The 13,879-nt window shown below is 36.0% G+C and overlaps 3 protein-coding genes across 7 annotated transcripts; all 3 read left to right on the forward strand.

Annotated features, from left to right (window-relative positions):
• The first annotated feature begins 268 nt into the window (after positions 1 to 268).
• havcr2 (hepatitis A virus cellular receptor 2) lies at positions 269 to 4,072 on the forward strand. Of its 2 annotated transcripts, none has more exons than XM_079486842.1 (7): positions 269 to 392; positions 633 to 968; positions 1,046 to 1,105; positions 1,704 to 1,775; positions 1,844 to 1,893; positions 2,094 to 2,178; positions 3,429 to 4,072. In XM_079486842.1, the coding sequence occupies exons 1-7, from the start codon at positions 347 to 349 to the stop codon at positions 3,512 to 3,514; spliced, it is 735 nt and encodes a 244-aa protein (XP_079342968.1). In that variant the 5' UTR covers positions 269 to 346; the 3' UTR covers positions 3,515 to 4,072. The 2 variants fall into 2 exon arrangements, with proteins under 2 accessions (XP_079342968.1, XP_079342969.1); XM_079486843.1 differs by having other exon boundaries at positions 274 to 392; positions 1,853 to 1,893; positions 3,429 to 3,861.
• A 129-nt stretch (positions 4,073 to 4,201) lies between these two features.
• Positions 4,202 to 7,350, forward strand: havcr1 (hepatitis A virus cellular receptor 1). Of its 4 annotated transcripts, none has more exons than XM_079485903.1 (9): positions 4,202 to 4,331; positions 4,618 to 4,956; positions 5,332 to 5,421; positions 5,671 to 5,760; positions 5,984 to 6,070; positions 6,188 to 6,237; positions 6,321 to 6,396; positions 6,479 to 6,515; positions 6,692 to 7,346. In XM_079485903.1, the coding sequence occupies exons 1-9, from the start codon at positions 4,277 to 4,279 to the stop codon at positions 6,819 to 6,821; spliced, it is 954 nt and encodes a 317-aa protein (XP_079342029.1). In that variant the 5' UTR covers positions 4,202 to 4,276; the 3' UTR covers positions 6,822 to 7,346. The 4 variants fall into 4 exon arrangements, with proteins under 4 accessions (XP_079342029.1, XP_079342028.1, XP_079342030.1 ...); XM_079485902.1 differs by having other exon boundaries at positions 4,206 to 4,331; positions 5,332 to 5,430; XM_079485904.1 differs by lacking the exon at positions 5,332 to 5,421 and having other exon boundaries at positions 4,206 to 4,331.
• Positions 7,351 to 10,391: 3,041 nt separating this feature from the next.
• On the forward strand, positions 10,392 to 13,186 carry timd4 (T cell immunoglobulin and mucin domain containing 4). The gene is made up of 7 exons (XM_079486062.1): positions 10,392 to 10,530; positions 10,625 to 10,963; positions 11,104 to 11,157; positions 11,450 to 11,541; positions 12,024 to 12,135; positions 12,267 to 12,306; positions 12,401 to 13,186. Exons 1-7 carry the CDS (start codon positions 10,473 to 10,475, stop codon positions 12,480 to 12,482), a joined length of 777 nt encoding a protein of 258 aa, XP_079342188.1. The 5' UTR covers positions 10,392 to 10,472; the 3' UTR covers positions 12,483 to 13,186.
• The last annotated feature ends 693 nt before the right edge of the window (positions 13,187 to 13,879 follow it).

Below are 13,879 nucleotides of genomic sequence, written 5' to 3' on the forward strand. Positions count from 1 at the left end.
TTAGAAACAAATCCTTGCAAAAATGCATTGTGAGATCATTATAGTCAATAGTATTGCATCGTGAGATGTGTGAATCATTACTTATAAAAATAAATAATAATTTCCTTTATGTATTCACACAAACCATGTAATATGAGCAGGGTTGCTGATAAGTATTTTAGGCGTTAAAGCATTGTCTGTTATTCAAAATCTTAAATTTTATTCAGGCGTAAAGTGAAGCAGACCGAGAGTGTGTTGAAGTTATTCCTCCTGGTGAACAGCCTCTTTGGAAAAGAGAAGTTGTATTTTTAGAGCGTGATCCATTTGAACACGAATATGTGTCTTCAAGTGTAAGACATCACAGAAAATGGTTGCTTTTCTATTCATTATCACATCAAGTATTCTTGTATCTGGTGAGTGAAAATAATGCTTATTTCAGCAGTGCAGTACTATTTATATTTCATATCTGTGGTACTTGTGTATATACTGTTGTTTTTCTTGTTGTCTGTCTTGTGCTGTATTTCTGCACCAAGACCACTAAAGAAACAATGATTCCACACGCAATGATTTCCTACGTCAGGACATATTGGTTTAAAAGTATGGTATGGTATTTTGAACTATATGCTGAAACCTTTCTTTACTTGTGATTGTAGACTGCGTTGAATCTTCACCGGTGTTCGGACAGGTTGGGGAAACCATTACTCTACCATGCAAATATGACATTGTCAGACACGGTATATTAAACGTTTGTTGGGGGAGACATCAGTCATGGTTCACCTGTGAGAACACACTCATCTCCACTGACGGTTTGCAAGTAAACTACAGAGAGTCGCAAAGGTATAGCCTGGCTGGTAGGCTCGACCAAGGGGATGTTTCGCTCACTATCAAAGGCGCTAAGGAGAATGATGCTGGGCTGTATGTGTGCCGAATCGAGATCCCTGGACTTTTCAATGACGCTAGTCACATTGTTTATCTCTTCATCAGAAATGGTGAGTAAATGCCTAATCTAATCTTTTTGTGAATTTTGTTGTGCTCAGATGTGGTGATGTATTTTTGTTTTTACAAGGACTGGATCAGAAAAAAATCACACAAACAGCCCCTACAATAGCCAAGCAGGAAAAGCAAGGTTTGAACATCTTTCATACATGTAGACTTCTGGTCTGTTGTTATAGGGTTGCGGACCTTTGCTAAATGCAAATAATAAATGCAGCAAACCATGTAAAAACAGAAAACTGAACAGAACTGAACATATGTACTTCATTTCTTTTGTTACTCAACTAAATGCATCAGGTCAGTAAAATGTTGTATGAAATCCCTCATTTTTATAATAAACATTTTTATGGAATAAAGCAAAACCAGTTGAGAACCACAGCACTACAACACACAGATGAAATCTTTCTCAGCCTTTATTGACATTCATTAATCTCAATGATTTATTAGAAAATAATCAATGAGTGAACAATGGGAGTCACTTAATTTATTAATCATTATGAATTAAAAATTAATCATTAATAAATAATTCACTCAATAATTTCAATATAGTGCAACTGGAACACTAGAAGTATAGGTCACAAATTGATGAAGACATTTAACAGTAACTTCTGTGTTTAGTGACATGACTAGTGTTGACTTTTAAAGTAGGAACAAAAAGATGATAAAACAGGATCACATGAACTATAATAACTTCAGCTTTACTATTTTGTTTACTATTATGTTTTACACAGTCTACTATGTATTCGACCCAATCAGACTGACTACTGAAGAATATATCAGATCAGACACAACAAATGCAGCAGGTAAAAATAAAACCATGACCACAACCAAAAAATATGGAAAGCACTTCTGAAATATTGATTTATTTCAGATGTTACAGACATCCACGTAGGAAAAGCCATTGCAGTGGTCCACACAGAGGTATTGCACTAATATATTGTATTATCAAAAGCAGCAGATGTGCATTTGCTTTGATTCTGTATATGTATATTTTGTGTGCGTGTTTGTGAAATCTGTGTATGTTTACGTGTATGTGTATTTATATTGGCTGTATCTATTTTGTGTGTGATAATAATTTAGATAATTCACACAGACATTCTCTGTTCTCTCTGTTTTTCTAGGAAGCAATGGAGAAATTTGTCATAAATGCAGTGCGAGTGGGAGCAATCGTCTTCATCCCTGGTTTAATCATCGCACTCCTGTTTAGTAAGTAGATTAGCAAGTAATCACTTTTATGCTCAAGCTCTGAAAAAATGCTTACAAAGAAGCACAAATAAGTGCTTCTCGTGAAACTCATTATAGGAACCTCTCCAAGTTACAGTTAAGACATTACAGGTCCTAAAATCATATTTGAAAATATTTAGTTTAAAAAAAAATAAGGCCTATTTTGGTGTGCCAATTGGATGCTCTTTCTCTCTAACTCCCACGTTTGTTTTTATACACTGCGGGACTTTCCATAAACATACTATATTGAACCTTTCTGCATTTTTACATTTTCAAATAAGCATAATCTTGTATGTTTAGTAATCAATTTGCGATCGGACAATATCTGGCAGACATACAGCCCTTTAATTCTCTTGAATCTGAGGGTGCAAAAAAATCTAAATATTGAGAATATTGCCTTTGAAGTTGTTAATCATAGGCACTGTAGCGGGCCATCCATTCACAAAAATATAGCATTTATGTATTTATGATAGGGAATTTACAAAATAGCTTCATGGAATATGATCTTTACTTTATATCCTCATGGTTTTTGACCCATACAATCTACTTGTTTTTTTACAAAAAATGTTCAGGTGCTACTTAAGACTGGTTATGTGATCCAGGGTCACAATCATACCGTACCATATATAATATCATATATACCATATATAGTACCATATCGTATTGTACCATATATCATATGACATACCATATATTATATCTTATCGCCTTATATATAATATCATATCATATACCATACAGCACAATATAGCATAACATATTGAATAATATTTAATATCATATTGTATCATATATTATATCACACCATATTTAGTATCATATAATATATGACGTATCGTATCATAACATATGATACCACATCATGTACAGTATGTCATGCATCGTGTCATACCATACCATATCATATCATATCATATCATATCATATCATATCATTATATATTTTTCTTTGGATTTCGAAGTGAAATGGGTCCTGGACAAATTCCTGTTTTTGGATTAATTCAAATTCTTTCCCAGCATCAGTAGATGTTTTAACACCCATCAAGAGTAAAAAAAGAGCACCATCATGTTCCATATGGTTTGATGGAAAGTTCTGCAGATCCTCCTGCTGCAGGCAACATTCAATTTGGCACTTAGATTTTGTCTTTGTAGCTAAGTGGAAGTGAAAGAGGTGACTCATGGGCTGTTCTGCTTACGGTGCATTAACACATTCATCTTACGCTCTGCCCTTAGGACTGCGGCTCTCTACACAACAAAGCAGAAGTAGGGGAATTAAAACCCCCTCAAACCAGCAGTCACACAGCATGAATGTGGAGTGATCTAGACAGCGATGATGTCATTGTTTCTGATATAAGCACTCGTAGGATGTATGAAAATGTTATGGCTTGTTTTTCAAACTGACTGTTTTTTATACAATAACTGATCCACATATTATGACATAATCAGACTTTTTAGATAAATCTGAGATTGCTTATTTACAGCAACATTATTGTAGTATGTAGATAGTGGAACACAATGCCTGTAAGTGTTCCAGTGGGAAGTCACTTTAGCGTAAATGTTTTTAAATATAGTAATCCTATGTCAGGCAACCTTTTCTCAGAAATTAATTACTGAATGTTTCTTTGTCCAAACTCCATGTATCCTTAATAAATTTTGAGAATGTTTTAAGAACATGATTGGCTGGTTTTATCACAGAGCAACATGGTACAATAGTGACCTCTAGTGTCTAATGCAGCTGTTTTAAAAAGTTTAATAAAAAGTAGAAGACAAATGATGTAGGCCTACAAATAAATAACAACATGAAATACTTGTGTGACATTTTGTAGCAGCATTGTAGCCAATAGGCTACAAGTTTTAATAAAACTGCAATTAACAGTATAGCGTGTCTTAGTTGGAGGAATTCTGCTTCGGTTACTTGAAGTTGACTACAGGCCAAGTAGAAGTGAAACTTAAAAAAAAGAAGCCTGATTGCAGATGTTGAGGTGGTCATGTGCATGTCAACTTCCGTGTACTGGACTGAAATGTAAGAGAAACACGGTTGTCTTCAGCATTGCTTGCAGAGAGACTGAAACCATTTCATCATGACTGATCTTCACAGATGGTTCTTTGCATCCTGGTTAATATTTTACTTGTCAAGTAAGTCTCAAAAACATCATACTGTAGCTACAGAGTTTTGTACCAAACAGGAAAAAACTGAATAACATACAAATAGTTGTATATAATGTATAATTCATTTTTAGATGTTAATGTTTATTTTCTGTTTTCGCCGTATTATATTTCTTCACACAATTTTTTTGTACTATTGTTTTTGTGAAATACAACAACCTGTCATCTCATTTGCAATATAATGCATATTTAGTTACATAAAAAAATACATAATTGTACCTTTACATTTTTATTAAATGGTTTCTCTCTTTTTCAGTGTGTAGATGTGACATCTTAGTACAGCATTTTGAAGGTGAAAGTGCAACTTTACCCTGCAAGTATGACAGTAAATATCGTGGGAAATGTGAGATGTGCTGGATGAAAGGAGAGATTCCCAATATGGGATGTGGTGAGGAAATGATCGCAAGTGATGGTGATAAAGTAGTAAGGAGAAAGTCAAACAGATTCCAGATGATAGGAGACATCCAGCATGGAGATGTTTCTCTGACCATCAGTAACATACAGAAAAAAGACTCTGGCAAATACGGATGTCGCATACATGTTCCTGGATGGTTTAATGATGAGATGTATTACGTCAACTTGATTGTTAAAGATGGTAAGTATCTACAGAAAAAAATACAAATCCAATAATTGTATGAATTGTATGCGTTTTTCATCATTCAAACCTAGCAGATGACATCACGTCTCATAATTACATTTTAGCGATCCCAATAAATGTTTTAATTAATATATAAGAATGATTTAATTACAATTCAAAATACTGATAGAATTATACTATTAATATTATTAATTATTTACATACATTTTTGACTATTGTTATTGTTGACTTTTGTTATTGATTTTTTTTATTATTTTCATCATACTATACCACTCATAGTAATAATTATTTTAAATCAAGATTACAATAATAAATCTGTTATATTTAATATAACATTAATACATTTTACATTTAAATACACTTTCTTCCAAGCACCTACTCCAACAACACAGGAAACAGCGTCTGTGCCCAGCATCACCTTTGAGCGTCAAACAACAGTATTCACCTCTGACATGACAGAGGGTATTATAAGTATAGATATGAATACATTTTAATGTTTTCAGATTGTCTTTGTGGATCTGTAATGCCTGAATGAATGAACCACATTATTCTCCATTGACCATCCTACATCCTAAAAGTCATTACCTGACATCATTCAGTCATTACAGATTAGATCAGTACTATCTACAGATCAGCGATTTTCTGATTCAGCCATTGCTCCTTTAAAACTGTGAGGGTTTAAAAAGCAACGTTTTATATCATGTTTCAAAGCACCTGTTTCAACCACACCAGAACCTGTGGCTGTAACTACTATCCCAGGCTATATAACCACTGAATCAAAGAACACTCACACAACGACAGGTATCATCATTTTAGCCCGGCAGTGAATCTATAATGACTGAAGAAAAACACAGATTTCATTTATATTTCGATAGTTATTTTCAAAAATTTTCATAATTAACAACTTCATTTCAGAGACTCATTTGACATTTAGTCATTAAAGATCTCTGCTTTTATAGACATTTGAATTGGTAGCCAGTTAATGTAAAACAACATTGTGACATTTTCTTTTTATTTCCATTAGACATTTACACAACAAAAGAGAGTTCTACAATCTTTAGTTCCTCAGAAAACAGCACTGCTGGACTATGGCCCTCTACCCCAACACACGGTACAACAAAGCAGATTTAATTTTAGCTGGTTTATTAATAGCTAAAATTACCTTTAATTTAGTTTGCTTGAAATGTACATGTGGGAATACATGCATGTTTTTTTTATTATAAAATAGACAACGGTGTTGACTATCATGAACAATCCTTGGTGGTAAACAAAGAGAGCGTGAGTATTTTATCAATACAGAAAGTCTGAAAGTTATGATGCTTTTAAAATGTTCATATTCTGATACTGATTTGTTTTGAAAGGTGAACACATCTGCGATTATTGTGCCTGTTCTCCTGTTATTGTTGGCTGTAATAGTAATTGCTGTCATTCTGACATGTAAGTGCAGAGTTTATTCTATAAAAAAATTGACTTGTTATTTTGAAAACAAAACAGTTTAACATTTACTTTTACTTTTCAGGGAAGCAAAAGAGGAAAGCCAGAGCGCTAGCAGAAATGTAAGTGAATCTTGAAAGCAGTATGCTTGATTTCAATTTCAGTATGAAAAACATAAAACGAACATAAAACCATTCCATCACGCTTAAATCAACTGTATTTTGTCTTAATGTCTTTCGGGATTGTGGGACATTAAGAGAGATGATTTTCATGTGTTGGTGTTATGTTTCTCCATCAGTGCTCAGAACTCAGAGAACTCTGTCATCTACAACAACTCGGGCAGCAGTGTTGGCCTGTACAGCAGAGAGATGGCCGTGGACAATATCTATCAGATTGAGCCTGAAACTGAATATGAACAGTGGCATTAATATTTTACATTGATTTCTGGTGGTTTTATGTTGATTAGTGGACTGGACTCCACATAATTTTATTGTTTTGCAGTTTGTGACATATATATTGAGAAATCACAGACTAAACTAGACTAACCTTTTGCTACTAGAGTCTTACAAAATATTATTTGTATGCCATACGCTCTTAAGTAGAGTAGCTAACATTTTGCAACACTATTTTGTTCACATCATTTTTTTGAATAATTTACTGTATTTGAGTTTGTAGCTTTCCTGTTGCTCAGTGGTTAGAGCATGGCACTAGCAATGCCAAGGTCGTGGGTTCGATCCCAAGGGTTTGCACATACTTAGAAACAAATGTATAGTATTATGCAATGTTATTCGCTTTGGATATGCCAAATGCAGAAATGTAAATGTAGTATAAAAAGCTTTAGTCATCACACATTTTACATAACCAGGTTATGAGAGTTTATGTTAAACTAGATCAAGGGTCATTGTTAAAACTTAGTGCAAGTTGAAATAAAGTCAATAAAAAATGAAATCATGAAGCTACTACTGTTTTCCTTTAACATACCATTGTGCTATCTTCCAGTAGTAAGATCTGTTATGTATTTCGTATTCAACAGTGCTGGTTCAACGCTCTCATATGACCTCCCACCACAAAAAAACCCAAAATGATACTCATTGAAAATGATTGACTTCTGCAGAACATGTGAGTTCACAGCGCCAGCGACAAAGCAAGGGGATCTCAGTCATTTCAATGGAGAGCCGGCGACACGAGTGACAGTAACTGTTGGTAACAGGAAGTGGGCATGTCTATAGTGTCACGAAAAAGTTGACATTTGCTCAACTTTATACAAATGTTGAGCGACTTTCAGGAGCAACTACCAATAGGAGTAACGCAGCTAAGCCTTCAAATGACCTCGTAGCAAGAGACTAGCAACACAGTGACACAGTAGCTGAGCCCTATTCGCAAGGGATTAGTATTAACTGGGGTCCTCCTGTGACTTAGAAATTACCTCTGTACATCTGTATTTCATGTGGATAAGTGAAGCCTGTGATTTTCCTCATATTTATGGACTTATATCCCAGATATGGTGGCAAGGCTTTGCATATAGTGTATATTGTTGTATGATGTACAATGATTTATGACTGTACTTGTCAGCTTTTAAGACCCGTGTTCAGGGATCTTCTGTCCGGTTCATATTATGGGAGTTTCCATGAGAGATAACAAAACTGGAGACTCCCGGCCAAAACGGCAGGTATGGAAATGACCAAGCACTCGAAATAATATCAAAACACTTCAACACAGCCTCCATTTGCGCTATTTGGGTCTGTTAATGTTCTTGTTTGTTTCATGTTATATCATCTGTCATGTAATCTGTGTTTATTATGTGCTACTGATGTACAGTGAAGATTCTCACCGGTGCACTGTCACAGGCCAATACATCCGACGCTACGCCCAGTTGAGCAGTGCCGAATCACAACTCACGTAAAAAATACCTGAAGTAGCAATTACAAACTGAGATGGCAACAAAGAGGCCAATCCTATGTAGTGCTGCTTTAACCGTGAAAATTAGCTGTCCCCTCAAAATAACTCAACACACAGCCATTAATGTCTAAACGCTGGCAACAAAAGTGAATACAACCCTAAGTGAAAATGTCCAAATTGGGCCCAAAGTGTCAATGTGTTCTGTGGCCAACATTATTTTCAAGCACTGCCTTAACCCTCTTGGGCATGGAGTTCACCAGAGCTTCACAGGTTGCCATTGGAGTCCTCTTCCACTCCTCCATGACGACATCACAGAGCTGGTGGATGTTAGCGACCTTGCGCTCCTCCACCTTACGTTTGAGGATGCCCCACAGATGCGTTCACTACAACACTTCTTCTTCGTCTTCTTTTTGGACGAGAGCACTTTGACCCATGCGTATTAGGTTTGTGCATCGAACTCCGCATGGGCCTTGACCCTATCGGACACTAGCGGTCTGACACACATCGCGGAAAAATTATCTCGTCAAAGAAGAGGACGAAGAAGAAGTGCTCTCGTGAACACGCGCCATACACTGACAAGACAGAGGAGAATAAATCAATTAAAGGCGGTATCTTGTTTGTTTTTCGCACATAAAGCCACATAAAATTTCAACTGAGCCACTATGTGCGGATAGACCAATTTAACAATGTCTTTAGTACTTTTATGCACCTTGGCAAGAACTGACACCATGATGTCTATGAGGAGGCCTGGAATGTTTAACAGCATGTGGGTGAGTAGAAAATCACACAAAGTAGATTTTTGTGTGAATTTCCCCTTTGACGGCTGTGTGTTGAGTTATTTTGAGGGGAAAGCAAATGTACACTGTTATACAAGCTCTACACTCACTACTTTACATTGTAGCAAAGTGTAATTTCTTCAGTGTTGTCACAGAAAAGGATATATTAAAATATTTACGAAAATGTGAGGGGTGTACTCCCTTCTGTGAGATACTGTATAAGCATTGATGAATGTAAAAGTAAACAAAGATCCAAAGAGTGTTTTAATCAATTTTGATTATTTTAATTTAAATTATTAAAAAAGTTGTATGACTTTCTTTTTTCTGCAGAACAAAAAAGAAAATATTTTTAAGAACCAAACTACCAAACAACAATCAACCTTGACTTCCTTTGAATGGACACAAAACTACATTTCTCTAAATATCTTCTTTCTCTGTTTCGCATAAGAAATAGTCAAACCGATTTTGATAGACATAAATAAAAAAACACATTTAAATTTTTAGGTGAACTATGTCTTTACGGCCCAGTTTCACAGACAAGACTTAATCCATGACTATAGCTTAGCTAAACTAGGATACATAAAGGTCCAGTGTGTGTTTTGGGGGGGATTTTGAAGGATCTATTAAATGCAATATAAAATGTCTTCAGAGTTGTATAAAGACCTTAAATAATGAAACGTTATGTTTTATTAACTTAAATTAGCTAAATACACCGCGGGTCCCCATACATGGAATTCAGCATGTTGTTTCTATAGTAGTCCTAAACAGACAAACTGCTCTGTATAGCGTGTTTCATAAATACGTTATCTCCTTCGGCCAAGACGAAAACATCGTTGTCCTTTGAGAGCCGCCATATTGCTTAGAAAGGGAGGGGTGGAGTGAGCCGTTGGTTGCAATTTAACACTAGAGGTCGCCAAAATCTCCACATTTCACTTTTAAGTGGCCAAAACATTACTGGTAAAAATCTTGAGACAAAACAATGGCACGTACATATTTTAAGATATGTTATTTTTAGTTTAGACAGCCCGAACATTCAAACCAGGCTTAAGCATACAGTGAGATAATACTGTAATCAGCCAGCTGTGACCGCATCTACACTTTGTTTATCAACAATAGTGAACAGACATGTAAGTGTGCACATGGAGTTATTCATGGAGACTGTTGACAAGGACATGGATAAAATATCCAGAAAAAAACTCCATCACACAAAGGGCCTATTCTTTACCACATGGCTCCACCTACAGACAAAGGCTGACGGAGGGGTCCCTGGCCCTGTCCTTCTTGGAGATGTCACAGGCGTAGAGCTAGAGAACACAGTCTCTCATTCACATGGACTCCTCTGCATGCCCCTGGTGCTGCTTAGGACAGGCCAGTGTTGCCTAGACGCAACACCGGCTGGTCGGAATGGCTACTCCTCCAAGGTTATCCTTACAGCACTGGATATTCCTCCTCATCATCTCAGGCAAGAAACTTATTACAAACAATAGTAAATAAAACGATTCCATACAATATTAAACCAATCAAAGCATCTTTACAATGTCAATTTTGTCACACAGCTTATAGCTCCACCGTGACGCCATTCCACGTGACTGAGGGCAGCACTGTTATTTTGTCCTGTCATTACTCGGTGAAGCACCACGGTTTGAGCCACGTATGCTGGGGACGAGACTGTGGAACCTTTTGGTGCAATGATATCCTCATACAAACAGATGAGAACGGAGTTATTTCTAAGGTCTCAGACAGGTACCGGCTCATTGGAGATGTCCTGTTGGGACAAATGGACCTGGGCATCCAAAGGATACAGATGACAGACAGCGGACCGTACTGCTGCAGAGTGAACATAGAAGGTTATTTCAATGACAAGAAGGTCTCCTACACTTTGAGGGTCATGAAAGGCAAGTGGGTTTGGGTATACCTTTTGATCAATACATGTTGATGCAGTTCTCTGTAAATAGTAGATCAGAGCTTTTAAACGTCATTTTTATTATTTCAGACCTGATTTTAAAATGTAAAATATTTTATTTTTATTCGTAAGCCACAACAACTATACCTCCAATAACTACAACAGAACCAGAAGGGACAAAGACATGTGAGTAACTTCTGAGACGGTTTTAACACCTAATGCCTTCCACTTGATTTTTGCAAGTTGCATAGCAGATGCATGTTTTTTCCAGAGACCCTTGGTATTTACAAGTCTGTTAAACCACATATGATGAATCACCCGTGGGTACCAGAATATTGCAGTTTCTTGTATCGACCATAGAATATCAAGAGAGACATACATTTCAAATGTCACGGACCCTTGAGGTTGAGTTATTGTCTCTCATGCATTAACAAGCATGAGCAACAAGTGATTTCCTGTGTTTCATTCTGAATTTCAGTGTCACCACTGTCAGATCACACGAGAGCAGCAGACTCATCGCTTTCTGACATTTCCTGGCAGAATGTCACCCATGTGCACTCTGGGGTTATGGTGGGTTACTCTCAAATAAAATGTATATGTCATAAAAGATAATCACTCGCATCGCTAAAACTGATATTGCCTCAATACACAATACATTACCTCAGTTAATGCAATTATAACAATATCATTCTTACTTGTATTATAATATTAATAATAATTTCGTTTAAAAATAAAATAATACACATTTTGTAAACTGTGTCTCTCCTTCTTCAGTGTCAGCATGTATTCTCTATTGTTTTTTACATCTTTCCTCATTTCGAAACTGTAAAGCATAAAGCGCAAAGTGAAAATTAATTCTTACACCAATAAGTGACTCTTTTATATTCAGATGAGGAACCAAGACTAACGCAACCAATGTTTACATGTTCACTAATGACACATTAACATTGTTAGGAGATGAACAGTAATAATTTCACAGACTGTGTGTGGCCGGGTCTCTTTTCAATGTGTGTCTAAAAAAAAGAAAATCTTTCTAACTTTGTGATTTAAAGATGGAGGAGCCTGTATCCAGCATTACACTCCAGATCAACATTGCTGTGCTGTCTCTGTCTCTCAGTCTGCTGCTTCTCCTTATAGGAGCTCTGGCGATTTTGACATTCAAACGTAAATCGAGCACTCCGCTCAGTTCGATATTATTTTGAGATGAAAGTTTGCTTCTTTGAGTGGGAAGTTATTGGTCAAATTACAGATTAAGTCTACTGGCAAAATAAAATACCATTTCTATTCTGTTTTAGGGGGATTTTATGGGAAAGCATTAGACAGTATGGATGGATGGTAAGTATATTGTAAATTGTTATATTGAGAATACGTTATACCATAAAGCTTCTGTGATCCCATGGAATCAAAATTATTTCTTTTCAAACCTCAGTTTTTCAAAGGAGCCCCGACACATTATTAATGAAATACGTATGAGGCGACAAGTGGAGGAGAACATCTACACTCTGGAATAGAAGCTAAAACCAAGAGGTTTCTCCCATTTACCGTCAACATTTATCGACGCCTAGATTCAGTTTTGCTCTGGCTTAAAGACAGATCAAACTCAACCTTTACAGCATTATTTACACACCTTCGTTGTCACTCCGAATGTGATTAGGCCTGTCAAGTTCTAATGGAAAAAGTCATCTATAGACCACTTCGGAAGATATAAACAACACCGGTCCAACGCTGGTCCAGAGGAACTTCCTGTTTCAGTTTTTAACACTACACATTTTTTTTAGCTAAATACAACAGAACACTTAGTACCGAATCAAAATGTTAAACAAATATCTTTAAGATGAACATATTATATAATATTAAACAAAAAACAAACGGACACAAGAAGTGCATCTGGACCAGTATTTACATCTTGTGAAGTGGTCTATGACTACTTTTGTGGTTAGGAACTTAAATTTGATTGATTTATTGCTTAAAATCATGCAAGTTTTAAGTGGCATGAGAGTGAGTAGGTTACGACAGACATTAATTTCAGGACATTACCGTTTTTTGGAAAATTGTATGTCTTTGCCCATTTTTTTGTACACATAACAAACGTTCAATACACAAAAAGTATGTTTAATATTGATTAAGTGAATTTGTTTGTTTGTGTCCATGTACAGTAGAGAGCAATATTCTTTCGAAATAATAAATTATTATTGCTGTTTCAGCCTCAAACATCTGGAATTACATCTAGTGCAATGTGTTTTTTCAGCAATATTGTCTTGAAAAGCATCACATTTGCTTCAAGTGAGTAGTTTGTAATTATTAACCGTTTGTTTTATACATTGATGCTGTCACACCACAGAACACATTAATGGCTTATTTGTCAACTATCCTACCCAAATAACAGTAAAGTAGCCTAGGCAGCTCCAAAAACGACATTTAGGCAGGCCTGCCCACTATATAAATACAATGGCTTTAAGGTACAAAGTCCAAACAAAAAACAACGTTACTTTTAGCGTTAATGGAAATAACACACTTGGCTACAGCTCATCAAAACATTATGCCTTCATTTACTCACCCTCATGCGGTTCAAAACACAGTCCAAACAGACAGACACCGTCCTGTGGAAATTAGCAAGATTTCAGTCAAATTATTAATATTTGACTAACTCAATTTATATATTAATTTAACAACTTCCCACCCTGCGTTGTTTTAATGCGAAAAGCGAATTATAACGATGCAGTTTTTATTTGGTGAACTATACAATCATACGTGAAATATTTACGTTTACGCTACTCTGCGTGAACCACGTCATCAACAGGCTGCACGAGCGCGAGGTTTTTCGTACATGCTTTTAGATTGACTTCGCACAATATAGGATTATATAGTGGACATTATTAAATTAGATCTTTCAATCCCCGTCCTAGAG

The sequence above is a fragment of the Barbatula barbatula genome (assembly GCF_947034865.1).
Source record: "Barbatula barbatula genome assembly, chromosome: 22".
Classification (NCBI taxonomy): domain Eukaryota; kingdom Metazoa; phylum Chordata; class Actinopteri; order Cypriniformes; family Nemacheilidae; genus Barbatula; species Barbatula barbatula.